The 13,827-nt window shown below is 36.5% G+C and overlaps 1 protein-coding gene across 1 annotated transcript in view; it reads left to right on the top strand.

Moving 5' to 3' along the window:
• Nucleotides 1–13,827, top strand: part of FAM3C (FAM3 metabolism regulating signaling molecule C) — a 48,963-nt gene that overhangs the window by 21,681 nt on the left and 13,455 nt on the right. Inside the window, exons 4-5 of the mRNA XM_068549371.1 lie at nucleotides 3,501–3,530; nucleotides 4,308–4,431. Coding sequence (XP_068405472.1) covers nucleotides 3,501–3,530; nucleotides 4,308–4,431 — 154 coding nt within the window. The remainder of the gene's footprint in view (nucleotides 1–3,500; nucleotides 3,531–4,307; nucleotides 4,432–13,827) is intronic.

Raw genomic sequence — 13,827 nt, 5'->3', positions numbered from 1 at the left:
CATCCTGTTTTATTTATGAATATTTACCTTTTTGGCCTCCAGGTGTTAAAATTCTCAGAACTGCAGGCCAAATAGAGGACTTTTGCTTGTGATGCATATTGGATAAAATTTGTTTTAATCTGAAAAGTTTTTCACAAGAGGTTTTTTTTTTCCTTTGAGCATCTTCTCCCCTTATTCTTACACAAATTAAATGGAGATGATGTTATTTCTCAAAAGTCTGATGATTAAGAAACATTTACCCCAAATTTTATCCCAGTCAAGTTTTTTAAATTGAGTTGCATTGATTTATTATTTATTTATTAATATCCCTTAAGTTTTCCAATCAAACCCGTTTGACCATTTTAGAGGCTCATCCCTGGCTTTCCTTCTGTCTCCTTTTCCTCAGCCACACTCTTCCTCTGAGTGTTAGTTGACAATTAATGTCTCTAAGATTTCTCTCCTCAGCCCTCTCCTCATTTTAAGTCCTCCCTCTGTGTGGCCTCATCATTTGCCTGTTTTCCAGTTTATATCTTCATCCCAGGTCTCATTTACAGCTGGCCTCTAGACTTCTGTCTGGGTCTTCTCCAAGTGTCTTAAAATTAACAGGTCCACAGAGAGCTCAGCATCCATCCCACACCCCGTCTCCTCAGTAGATAACAAACATCTTGAGTGAAAGATAGTGTTTTTGTTCTTTGGCTCATGTAAATGGATAAATGAATGCTTCTAAAGGCAAATGTCTGAGAGGTAAACTTGATTCCTCCCTTTCCATCACCCCTCCATCTGGTCTGTCCCACAGCCTTAGTTTTTCTGAGCCTGTCTACTTCTTTCAAACCCACAGTCACTGCTCTTGTTCAGGTTGCTACCCTTTTTCACCTGGATTACCTTAGCAGCGTCCTTGTCCTTGTGGACTCCTTGTCTCGAGTCTTGAATCCTCTGCAGTCTGTTCTCCACTCTGCAGTCAGAAGGATGGTTCTGAAAGCCCCCTATCCTGCTTCCTGCTCCTAGCAGGACTAGTGGTTTTTATACCTGTGATCATTAGACCTCAGACAGTCCCATTTTGTGGGGGGGTGAATATAAGTCTGGGTGCTAGAATGAGATATGGCTTTGAAAACTGGCTCCGCCAATTACTAATTATGCATAGAACAAATCCAGTCACTAAACCTATCTGTTCTCAGTTTCTCTTTAAAACAGAGGTGATGGGCAAATCAATAATACATGCAAAAGTACTTGATAGAGTGCCCCACATATGTGAATGAGCTGTTACATCACCCCTGTTTTGATCCCACTGTCTTCCCCGTATCTGGCTATCATAAGTTGGGTATGCCAGCATTCCTGATTTGAACAGTGTTCCTCTGTAAGCATCTTAACATCTGAGCCTGATGATACTTGTTTGTTTAGGTCTAAGTGAAATTGAGACTTTCTTTTTTTTTTTTTTTTAATTAATTAATTATTCGTTTATTTTGGGCTGCATTGGGTCTTCATTGCTGGGCGCACGCGGGCTTTCTCTAGTTGCGGAGAGCGAGGGCTACTCTTCGTTGCGGTGCGCGGGCTTCTCATTGTGGTGGCTTCTCTTGTTGCGGAGCACGGGTCCTAGACACGCAGGCTTCAGTAGTTGTGGCACACGGGCTTAGTTGCTCGCGGCATGTGGGATCTTCCCGGACCAGGGCTCGAACCCGTGTCCCCTGCATTGGCAGGCGGATTCTTAACCACTGCGCCACCAGGGAAGTCCAAGACTTTCTGGTCTACATGCTGCTAATCACTGGTTGCTAGTCACTCTCTGGCTTTCATTTTCTCATTTACAAAAGTGAGAGCATTGGACCGAATGGTCTCTAGAATTATTTTTCCCTTTTGTGACATAATTAAGGAAAAATGATATAACTAAGGAAATTGAAAGAATGAGCCCCAGCACCCTAATTTACTAATTGATCATTTTTTGTTTCCTTCAAGTCTTTGTCCTTATCCATGAATATTTTTAGTACTCACAGATAAAGTTTGTTTTTTGCTTTATTCCATGCATTTAACTTTTCCCATGTGACTGCATTGCATATATGACTTCAACGGTGCATAATCTGAGTGTTCTGTAGAGTTAATGACCTTCATTTACTTAGTTGTTTTCCTGTTTTTAAACATTTACATGTTATTTTCAGCTTTAACATTCTGTTCTCCAGTTTCAGTACTGGTTTTACAGGAAATTCGCAGTTACCTAAAATAGTACAGAACTAAAAACTAAGTGACTATTTATAGTTAAACAGCTGGCAAGCATTTATGACACTGCACGCTTATTAGCTAAATCAGGCAATGGCTATCCACAATACAATTGACGATCTGAATTGTAATCTCCTGGGCTGGGATCAGATGTTCGTGCTTTTTAAAAACTCTAAGTGTAGATGTCCAGGTTGACATCTACTGCATTCGGGTTAAGATTTGATCAGAAAATTCTGGCGTCCTTGAACTGATAAATGATAAAATAAAACTCTTAGTAATGACCTTTTTTAAATTATTATTATACCTAATACATTTCTATTTTAGGGAAATTAAAGCTTCCTACCACCACTATCCCTCTTGTGTTCCTCCCACTCCCCAAATCTCTTAGCCTAACCTCTGAGATAGATTTATGTATATTCTCCAGGACTTTATATGCATATGTACACTACACCATACAGCAGCAACAACTTTTAAACACCCTAATAGTCACCAAGTATATATTTTAACTCATTTAAAGGGAAGTTTGAGATACTGTATGATATCACTTATATATGGAATGTAAAAAGAACAAACTCAGAGAAACAGAAAAGAATGCTGGTTACCAGGCGTTGGGAGGGGGCGGAGTTAATGAGGAGACATTGCTCAAAGGGTACAAACTCCCAGTTATAAGATTAACAAGTTTGGGGATTGAATGTACAACATGGTGATTATAAGCTAATAATACTGTCATATACTTGAATGTTGCTAAAAGAGTAGATCTTAAATGTTCTCACCGCAAAAAGGAAGTGTTAAGTATGTAATGGGATAGAGGTGCTAGCTACTATTATTGGGGTATAGTATTATACCACTATATGTACCGCTATCGTGGTAATCATTTCGCAGTTTATAAATGTATCATATCAAAGTGTTGTGCACCTAAACTTATACAATTTTATGTGTCAACTATATCTCGAGAAAGCTGGAAAAAAATAAAAAATGAATTTAAAAAAGTTAAGCTTGTAGAGTAACTTTCTGATTGGTATTTAAATTTATAATAACTAAAACTAAACATAAAATGTAAAGGTAAAAACAAAGTGCTCTATCAATAATAAAATAATACTCTCCATAATTCCTCTACATAATTGTTTGTAGTGAATTATGTAGCCTAAAAGTTACTTTCTCACTTTTTCTCTAAAGTGATATTCGTGTTTTATGTATTGTATACTAAACAATAATTCAAACACATTTTTATAGGCCTGTTAGCTCCACACATGTTTAAAAGTGATACTTGCCAATAGCTTTATTCTTTCTAACGAAAATAACTTTTTTTTCCTTAGCAAGGTCAGCATTGGACGCAGTTGCACGTTGTAAGTATTTCATCTCAATATTTTGCAGATGGTTTATTCTTTTTCTCTTAGGCATATGAGAACTTATATTCAAACAATGGATATAGTTCAATGTGAGCAAAACTGATTTTAGAAATTATTAAGTTTTAAGGAAGCTATTTGATTGGACAGCTCAATATTTTGGGTATGTATTTATAATGGATATTTTGTTCCATTAGTGTTTTTTAGCTTCAGTATTATAAGTACAGAAAGTGTGTAAAAGAATTCCTAGTTAGGGGATATATGTATATGTATAGCTGATTCACTTTGTTATAAAGCAGAAACTAACACACCATTGTAAGGCAATTATACTCCAATAAAGATGTTAAAAAAAAAAAAAAGAATTCCTAGTTAGAACTAGTATGTGAGCAGATATTCAGTGATGCGTCAGGCTTTTTACTGTCCATTTATTTTGCGTATATGGACTGGAAATGCAAAGTAACAATTCCAGACCTCCCCCATCCTGGTTTTTTTAAATAAGCTTAAAAATAATTAGATAAAATATATTTACCCTCATGAAGATCATGTTCCTTGTTCCATTTATGTTAATTGTTAGCTTGTTTCCTAGGAGGTTCCGTTTTGTTTTGTTTTGAGGTTCTTTGAAACTCTCAGGAAAAAAAAAAAAAAACTAGCATGTAGTTTAAGATATGTATATCTTGGTGTTTTGCATAACGCCCTTTGTGGTTTGAGATATGAAACAAACTAAATACAGAGTCTGTTAACATCGTTTTCTTAAAAAAAATTTTTTTCTCTCCAAAGCTACAAAACCTCCCAGATATAAATGTGGGATCTCAAAAGCTTGCCCTGAGAAGCATTTTGCTTTTAAAATGGCAAGTGGAGCAGCTAATGTGGTAGGACCCAAAATCTGCCTGGAAGACAATGTGTAAGTATTTATCAATTTGGAAGTATAACGTGTGCTATTAAATTTTAGCAAATTGAACCTGAGTTTAATGGATCCTTTGAAAATGTATTGGGCATGCTTTTACTAAAGAGAAGTGATTTCCATTTCCATTACACAATTTTTCCCCACTCATTTAAGGAGTCTTCAAGTTCTTACATTCCATATTAGAGTGACATAAGAACATAGCATTTATTCAGCTTCGTGTAAAGATGAGAGATCTCCTCTGAGTGAATTCTCTAGATCCCAGCTGGTAGTCATAGACACAGGTGGCTATTTAATTTTGATTTCTTAAGTAATAGGGGAAAAGTTAATTCATTTAAATTAATTAAAAGTTCAGTCCCTCAGTCACACCAGCCACATTTCAAGTGCTAATAGTCACGGACAGCTTGTGCCTACCCAACTGAACAGCACAGATAGAGAGCATTTCCATCGCTGCAAAGAAGTCCAAATAGGACCATTTTTGTCAAATAGATAGCACTGCCCTAGATAATGAACACTTTATCTTACAAACCAACATCTTTCATCTTAAATGTTTGAATGCTGCTTGTTGAAGTATGAAATAACCCAGCAATAACCTCAAGTCCATTGCGGCCCAGAACTGCTTGCCACTAAACTGAATGGTTTCCTTTATTGAGATGCTCTACAAAGTATACTTTTTAGGTTTTTGCAGCCTCCTACCCCAGTGTCCATTGTCACTTGATTGTGAAGTTCCTGCCTGTGAAGTTGCAAACCTTACTTTTAGTTGGTTGCTTTTATTTAATCTGGTCTTGCCTGAAAAATTAGATATGTGAGCTTATTTAAGCTTCACATAAAATAATATATGTACCATTAATATGTAGAATAAAGAGTGAGGTAATTTTACAGATAGAAGGAAACGAAGCAGTTTTTCCCAGCATTTTGTGTGTTTTTTCTTTTTAATGTAGAAGCGCTAGCATTTTTATCCTAACCCCCTTTTCAGTTAACCATGCATAGGTTATTTAGCCTCTTAAAATAACACTTTTCTTATAAATTAAAGGCTTGAGCTAGATGATCTTTAAGATCCCTACTCATTTCCTTTTTCCTCATGCTGATGATAATCCGATAATCCATTGTTAATCCATTGTCCTCTGATGTCTCATAATAGCCTTGCTTTACTGAATTGAATTAAAAAGCACTTGGATTTTAGTTAGTAGATTTTGCATTAAATAATATCCTTCGCATTACCTTAGAATGTTCCCATTCACCATTTTCACCTTTTTCACCTTTTTCACCTTGTTTGGCTAAAGGGGCCGGAAATTTGATTCTGAATAATAAGCAGAAGTTCTCTTAGAATGCCCAGCCCACAGTAGATTATCTTTAGACACCTCTGCCCCCTTGAAGCATGAAAGTTTTAATGCAAAGAAGAAGAGATCAAACTCTAATGAACACTAGCAAGTTCTCTATTCACAGATTAGAACAGGTTAAAAAGAAGAGAGAAGCATATGTATGTAGGCAGTGGAGTCTGGTGAAATAAGTACGGGCTCAGAGCCAGAGAATTTGGTTCTAGCATAGTTGGCATGTCATGTAGAATTTGTATTTCAGTTCGTTTAACCGTAAAATTGAGACAGGCTACCTATCCATCCTCTTTTCAGGAATCATTCTGCCATTCCCATGAGAGGTTAAATAATTGATGGGATTTTACAGTTTTGCCTCAGGCCCTGAAATCTAGTCCTTGAAGAAGGACTGAATAATTGGCCAGGGATCCCTAGTGGAGAAATAGGGACAATTCACAGTCTAGTACCTTTTCCAGTATATTCTATCTCTGTATTGAAAGTTTTTCCAGGGAATTCCCTGGTGGTCCAATGGTTAGGATGCCGCGCTTCCACTGGCAGGGGGTGCAGGTTTGATCTCTGGTCGGGAAACTAAGATCCCGCATGCTGCGTGGCCAAAAAAAAAAAAAAAAAGAAAGAAAAAGAAAAACAATAATAAAAGCAGATTGATACGTGGCATATTCATTTGTAGCCAGTGGGTTATTTGAACCATTAAATAGCATGTTTCTAGAAAGTTTTTCCAACAAAAAATGTTAAAGAAAGAGTCTAAGTTTTCTTAGCGTCATTCATTCCATTCACTTATTCAACAAATATTTGCTGAGCACAGTCCCTGCTTCCATGGCACATACAGTCTAGTAGGGAGATGGATATTTAAGAAGTAAATGCAAATAAATAATTAGAAATTATGGCACACGCTGCACAGAGCAGCAAGGTGTGAAGAATACTTACGGGGGCAAGTGAGGTGAGGTCGAGGTGTCCAACTTTAGATTGAGTGGGTCAAGGAATAATTTCTCTAAGACAGTGATGTTTAGTCTGAGAACTAAAGGATAAGAAGGAAGACAGCCAGGTGAAGAGTGGGGGAAGACCATTCTAGACAGAAGGAAGAGCATGCTTGAAGGCCCTAAGATGGGACAGAGCTGGAGAGAAGTAAGGGCTAGGCGAGTGGAACTTACAGGCCATGCAGGGAAAGAGATGAGATCTTTTTCTGAGTGTGCTGAGAGGTTGCTGAAGGTTTTCAAACTCTGGCATGTCATCACTTCATTTACATTGAAGAAAATGATCTGACTGCTGGGTAAAATGATTGGAGAAGTAAAGAGAGCAATTGGAGGGTGATTACCATGGCTGCCATAGCTCTTCAATTCCACTCTCCCCCCTCCCCCCCACACACACATACAGTTGGCAAGAGACTTTTTTTGCCTGTGTACCCACTGAAATATGTAAGTGAATACTAAAAATACCTAAGTAGAAATTTTAATATTTTCCTACACATGCTCTGAGCATATGCAAACTCATTTTGGACACTACTGGTCCAGATCATTGCTTCTCAGTGGGGGTGATTTTCTCCCCAGGGGACACTTGTCAAGGTCTGCAAACATTTGGGGACATCAGAGCTGTGGAGGTGCTGCTTATAGAGGCCAGGGATGCTCTCAAACCTCCTGCGGTGCACAGCACAGCCCTTCCACACGAATTATCAAGTCCGTAATATCATCATAGACTGAGATTTAGAAACCCCAGTGCAGATAAAAGATGGTAAGATAGGGTCGTGGTCATGGTTTTAAGGACAGGTGGACGCAGTCAAGATATATCATGGAGAATAAGATGGATTTCAAACTTCTCATTAGTTAGAAATAGAAAATCCCGGGTATAAATATCAGGTGTCACACAATACAGGAATTGTAGCTCTTTTTCTTTTGTATTAGAGAACCCATAGAGTTTACTAATATTCAAGATACAGCTTTTATTTCAGGCATTTACTCGTATGATTTCAGTTTATATGAAGTTGATATTAGGAATAATACTTCACCTTTTATTATAATCTTAATGTTTGATACAGAAATTATATGGCAGACTATTTTGAGGGATTTTTTTTTTTTTCACATTGAGAGGCAAGATAGTGTTTTTGGCTGTGAGGTCCAAAAAGTAAAATCAAGGATACTACGTAGGTACTTACATAATCATTTAACATATAACCATTTTAAAAAAGTAAAAACCATTCTAAGGTCATGAGTGGTAAAACAAAACAGCCAGCCAGCCAGCTGGCTAGTTTTGACCCATGGGCTGTAGTTTGTTAAACCCTTCTCTAAACGAATCATTTTAAGACGTAATAGCTAGAACACGTTGGAGGTATTTGAAACAAAACTCTATTCAAAGTTGTAGAATCTATCTATAGATTGTACAATCATTTTTTTTAGCTATTTGCCTGCAGGTGTGGAGCGGTGGTGGGGCGACCTTCATATTCGTAAAGGATAAAAGAAAATATTTCAACTTGTGTTAGTAAGAGTGACTAACCTTTATACATGTAAAATCTTTAGTGGTTTGTCCTTTGCTCCCTGTAGGTTTCCCCTGATAGAATTTAGTTTTTAAAACCTGATAAGCTACTGCCCTCTTGTGGGAAGCCTATGTCATAGTGCTGCTTTGTTGCCTTTATTTCTCTGCTCCCTGATAGACGCAGCCACACACTCCAAATGATCTCTCTTGGAGAAGACGCCGTGACGATTATTACTCTAACAGGTTAATCATAGCTCTGGCTTCTTCATATCAGTGATGGCTACAACACATTAACGAAAGGAGCAGAACAAATGCATTTTGAAACTTCCCTCTTATGCAGCAGACTTGTTTGGTTCTCTTATGGCCCACCTTTCACAACTGGTCTTGCACACACATAAAAAAGGTCTGTGTTTTATTAACTACATTTAAGTTTTAGAGAACGAGTGAAATTTTGAAGACAGATATGCGACGAGTATGGGTAAATAGTTAAATGTTACTGAGCTTTTACAAATCAAATGTTTATGCTTTTCCTTTTTTAATGGATCTTGGAGTAGAGGTTTTTTTTTAAACTTTTTATTTTTGAAAAAATTACAGAAATCTCAGGCCGTTGCAAAGATAGTACAGAGAGGTCTCATGTGCTCTTTACCCATTTTTCCACGTGGTTATATCTTACGTATCAATAATAACAGTATAATATCAGAATGGAAATTATCAGTTAGTATAATGTGTATGTTTAGTTCTATGTCATTTTATCATGTGTAGACTCATGTAACCAGTACAGCAATTAAGATACAGAATTATTCCGTCACCACAAAGATCTCTTTCATAATACCCTCTAATAGTCACCTCCACCATCACTGACCTCTGGAAACCACTAATCTGTTTATCATTTCTATCATTTTGATGTTTTGGGAATGTTATATAAATAGAATCATACAATATGTAACCATCTGAGATTGGATTTTTTTCACTCAGGACAATGCTTTTGAAATACTGGTTCGTATTAATAATTTACTCCTATTTTATTGCTGACTAATATTCTGTGGTATGGATATGCCACAGTTTATCCATCACCTGTTGTCCTCAACCAGACAATTTCAGTGCTTCTAATTTTGGCTGTTATTGATAAAGCTGCTATGAACAGTCGTATACAGATTTTTGAATTTCGAATGCATCTTTATTTCTCTGTAATAGAATGCCCAGAAGCTCTGGGTTGTGTGTTAAGTGTAATGTTTAATTTTGTAAGAAACTGCCAAACATTGTCCAGAGTGACTGCTCCATATTACATTCCTACCAGCAGTGCATGAGAGATCCAGTTTCTCTGTATATTTACCTGCATTTGGTATTGTCACTATTTTTTATTTTAGTTCTAATAGGTGTGTAGTGATATCTCAATTATCTGTCCCTTATGTCTAGTGATGTTGAACATCTTTTCATGTGTTTTTTTCCCACCTGTATATTCTCTTCAGTGAAATATCTATTCATGTCTCTTGTCCATTTTCTAATTGGATTGTTCGGTTTTTTACTGCTGAGTTTTGAGTTCTTTTAATATATTCTAGATATGCATCCTGTTGTCGGATATGTGGTTTGTAACTGTTTTCTCCCAGTCTGTAGCTTGTCTTTTCATTCCACTTACCAGGGTCTTTTGCAGAACCAAAGTTATTAATTTTGATAAAGTCCAATTTATCGATGTTTTTCTTTTATGGGTTATGCTTTATTGTTTGTTTATGGATTGGTGTTATGCCTAAGAACTTTACAGCAAGCCCTAGGTTTCAAAGATTTTTCTCTACATTATCTTCTAAAATTTTTATAGTTTTATGTTTTACATATGAATCTATGGTCCATTCTACATTAAGTTTTGAATGAAGTATGAGATTCAGGTTAAGGGTCAATTTTTTGGCCTGTGGATATCCACTTGCTTCATTACAGTTTGTTGAAATGACTGTCCTTTCTCCATTGACTTGCTTTTCCTCCTTTGCTAAAAAATAAGTTGGCCATACTTCCACTAGTACATTTCTTGTTTCCACTGGTCCACTTCTTGTTCCCTCTTTGTTCCATTGATCTATATATCTATTCCTCCACCAATACCACATGCTCTTGATTATACTAGTTATGGAATAAGTCTTGAAATGAGGTAGAGTGATGCCTCCAACTTTACTCTTTTTTTTTTTTTCTCCAAAATTCTTTTTAGCTACTTTAGTTTCTTTGCCTTTGTATATGACATTTTAGAATAATCTTGCCTCTATCTACAAAAAACCTTGCTGGGATTTTGTTAGGAATTTTGTTAAACCTATATGTTAATTTATGGAGAATTGACCATCTTTACAATGTTGAATCTTTCAGTCCATGAGTATGACATGTTTCATTTATTTATATCTTCTTTCATATCTTTCATCACCATTTTGTGGTTTTCAGCATAAGGTCCTACACATGCCTTATTAGGTTAATACCTAAGCATCCCCCCTTTTATTGAGCAATCATAGATGACATTGTGTTTTTAATTTCAGTTTCCTTGTGTTCGTTAGTGTATTGACACACAATTGATTTTTATATGTTGATCTTGTATCTTGTAATGTTGCTGAATTACTTCCAAGAGGTTTTTTGTTTTTGTTTTTGTAGCTTCCTTGGGATTATCCAAACATGCAGATGACAAACATGCCATCTGCAAATAGGGACAGCTTTATTTTCTTCCTTTCCAATCTGTATGCCTTTATTTCCTTTTCTTGGAAGTCAACTAGGACTTGCAATACTCTGTTGGGTAGTAGTGGTGAGAGCAGCCATCCTGGACTTGTTCCCAATTTTAGAGGAAAAGCTTTCAGCCTTTCACCATTGAGTATGATGTTAAGCAGTAGTTTTTTTGTAGACTTCTTTTTTTTTTTTTTTAATCAGTGTGAGGAACTTCCCCTCTATTACTAGTTTTCTGAGACTTTTTATCATGAACGGGTGTTGAATTTTGTCAGATGCATTTTCTGCATTGAGATGATCATGTGATTTTTCTGAAGCCTGTTAATATATAGTGGATTACGTTAACTGTTCAAATAATTAACCTTTCATCCTTAGACTAAACCTGACTTAGTCATGGCTTATGATAATTTTTTAAAAATATACTGCTGAATTCCATTTACTAATGTTTTGTTAAGGATTTTTGCCTGTATTTTAATAAGGCTTATGGTTTGTTGTTTTCTTGTAGGTTTTGGTATCATTGTAATACTGGCTTTGTAGAATAAATTGAGAAGTATACCCTTCACTTGTGTTTTTGGAAAGAGTTTGTGTAGAGTTGGTGTTACTTCTTTTTTAAAAAACATTTGGTAGACGTCTCCACTGAAACTCTCTGGGCTTTAGAGATTTTGGGGGTGGGGGGAGTTTATAAACAAATTCAATATTTTTCATAGTTATAGGACTATTTAAATGACCTATTTCATAATGGATGAGTTGTGTTAGTTTGTACTAGCTCAGGAATTGGTCCAGTTCATCTAAGTTGTCAAATTTACATGTGTGGAGTTGTTCATAGTATTCCTTTATTATCCTTTTGCTATCTGCAGGGTCTGTAGGGATATCCCATTTCATTCTTTTTTTTTTAATCTATTTTTGGCTGCTTTGGGTCTTTGTTGCTGCACGTGGGCTTTCTCTAGTTGTGGCAAGTGGGGGCTACTCCATTGTGGTGCACGGCCTTCTCATTGTGGTGGCTTCTCTTGTTGAGGAGCACAGGCCCTAGAGCGTGTGGGTTTCAGTGGTTGCAGCATGTGGGTTCAGTTGCGGTGTGCAGGCCCTAGGGTGCTTGGGCTTCAGTAGTTGTGGCGCGCGGCCTCAGTAGTTGTGACTCAGTAGTTGTGGCACACGGGCTTAGTTGCTCCGCGGCATGTGGGATCTTCCTGGACCAGGGATCAAACCCATGTCCCCTGCATTGGCAGGCGTGATTCTTAACCACTGCGCCACCAGGGAAGTCCCCCATTTCATTCTTGATATGGGTGATTTGTGTCTTTTTTTTCTCTGTCAGTCTTATTAAAGGTTTGTTAATTTTATTGACCTTTTCAAAGAACCAGCTTTTTGTTTCATTGATTTTTCTATATTTTTCTCTTTTCAGTTCCCTTGATTTCTGCTCTTTTTAATTTCTTTCCTTCTGCTTGCTTTAGGTTTCTTTTTAGTTTTGTGAGATGAGAGCTTAGGTTATTAATTTGAAACTTTCTTTTTAAATGTGAGCACTTAGTGCTATAAATTCCTCAATCTCAGTACTCTTTTAGCTATGCCTCACAAATTTTAATAAGCCGTGTTTTCAATGTGTTTTTAAATTTCACTTCAGGCTTCTTTGACCCATAGATTATTTAGACATATATTGCTTAGTTTCCAAGTGTTTGGTGATTTTCCTGTTATCTTTGATTTTGATTTCATTGTGGTCGGAGGCACATTTGGTATGAGTTCAATTCTTTTAAATTTGTTGAGGTTTACTTTATGGCCCATGATATGGTCTATCATAGTATATGCTCCATGGGTACTTGAAAAGAATGTGTATTCTGCTGTTGTTGGGTAGAATGTTCTTTAAATGTCAATTAGACCCTGTTGGTTAATGCTGCTGTTGAGTTCTTCTATACCCTTTTTAATTGTCTGTCTATCAACTGTAGAGAGAGGGGTATTGACATGTCCAACTGTAATTGTAGATTTGTCTGTTTCTCCTGTCAGTTCTATCTGAGTTTGCTTCACATATTTTATATCTTGATTGCTTGGTATTTTAATTGATGTTAATATAGCCACTCCTGCTTTCTTTTGTTTAAACAGCTTTATTGAGATACAACTCATATACCATACAATACATTCTTTTAAAGTATACAACCAGTGGTTTTTAATGTATTCACAGATGCGTGCAACCATCACCACAGTCAGTTCTAGAACACTGTCATACCTCAGAAAGAAATGCTGTGTCCTTTAGCTATTGCCCTCCTGTTCCATTCCCATCCCATTCTACTCCGTCTCCCCTCCCCCACAACCAGCCCTAAGTAACCACCAGGTTTACTTTTCTGTCTCTATAGATTTACCTATTTTGGAAATTCTATATAGATGGTATTATATACTATGTAGATTTTTTGTGTGATCAGCTTCTTCACTTAGAATAGTGTTTTCAAGGTTCATCCATGTTATAGCATGTATCAGTGCTTCATTCCTTTTTATGGCTGAATAATATTCTATTGTATAGATATGTCACGTTTTATCCATTCATTAGTTTGTGGACTTCTGGGTTGTTTCTACTTGTTTCTTGTAGACAGCGTGTAGTTGGGTCTTATTTTAATCCACTGTGCCAATTTCGGTTTTCATTTGATGTGTTCGAACTATTTGTATTTATTATAATTATTGACATGTTAGGGCTTAAGCCTGCCATTTTATTCTTTTTTTTGAGAAAATTGTCTTCTAGTATTTGAAAACTTATTACATGATTCAACAAAAACATCACGCACATCACTGACAGACAAGGGAAGTTCCAACATATGTCTTTATTGTTCACTGTTTCAGCTGTTTCTTACTTTGTCTTACTCTTTAAATGAAATAGCATCCAACTTTTGTATTAGAATTTTACTCATTCATCACTTGCAACCATAGGTTAAACACAGAT

The sequence above is a fragment of the Eschrichtius robustus genome, chromosome 8 (assembly GCF_028021215.1).
Source record: "Eschrichtius robustus isolate mEscRob2 chromosome 8, mEscRob2.pri, whole genome shotgun sequence".
Classification (NCBI taxonomy): domain Eukaryota; kingdom Metazoa; phylum Chordata; class Mammalia; order Artiodactyla; family Eschrichtiidae; genus Eschrichtius; species Eschrichtius robustus.
The sequence above is the reverse complement of the archived record's forward strand: the minus strand, read 5'-3'. Positions and strand labels throughout refer to the sequence as shown.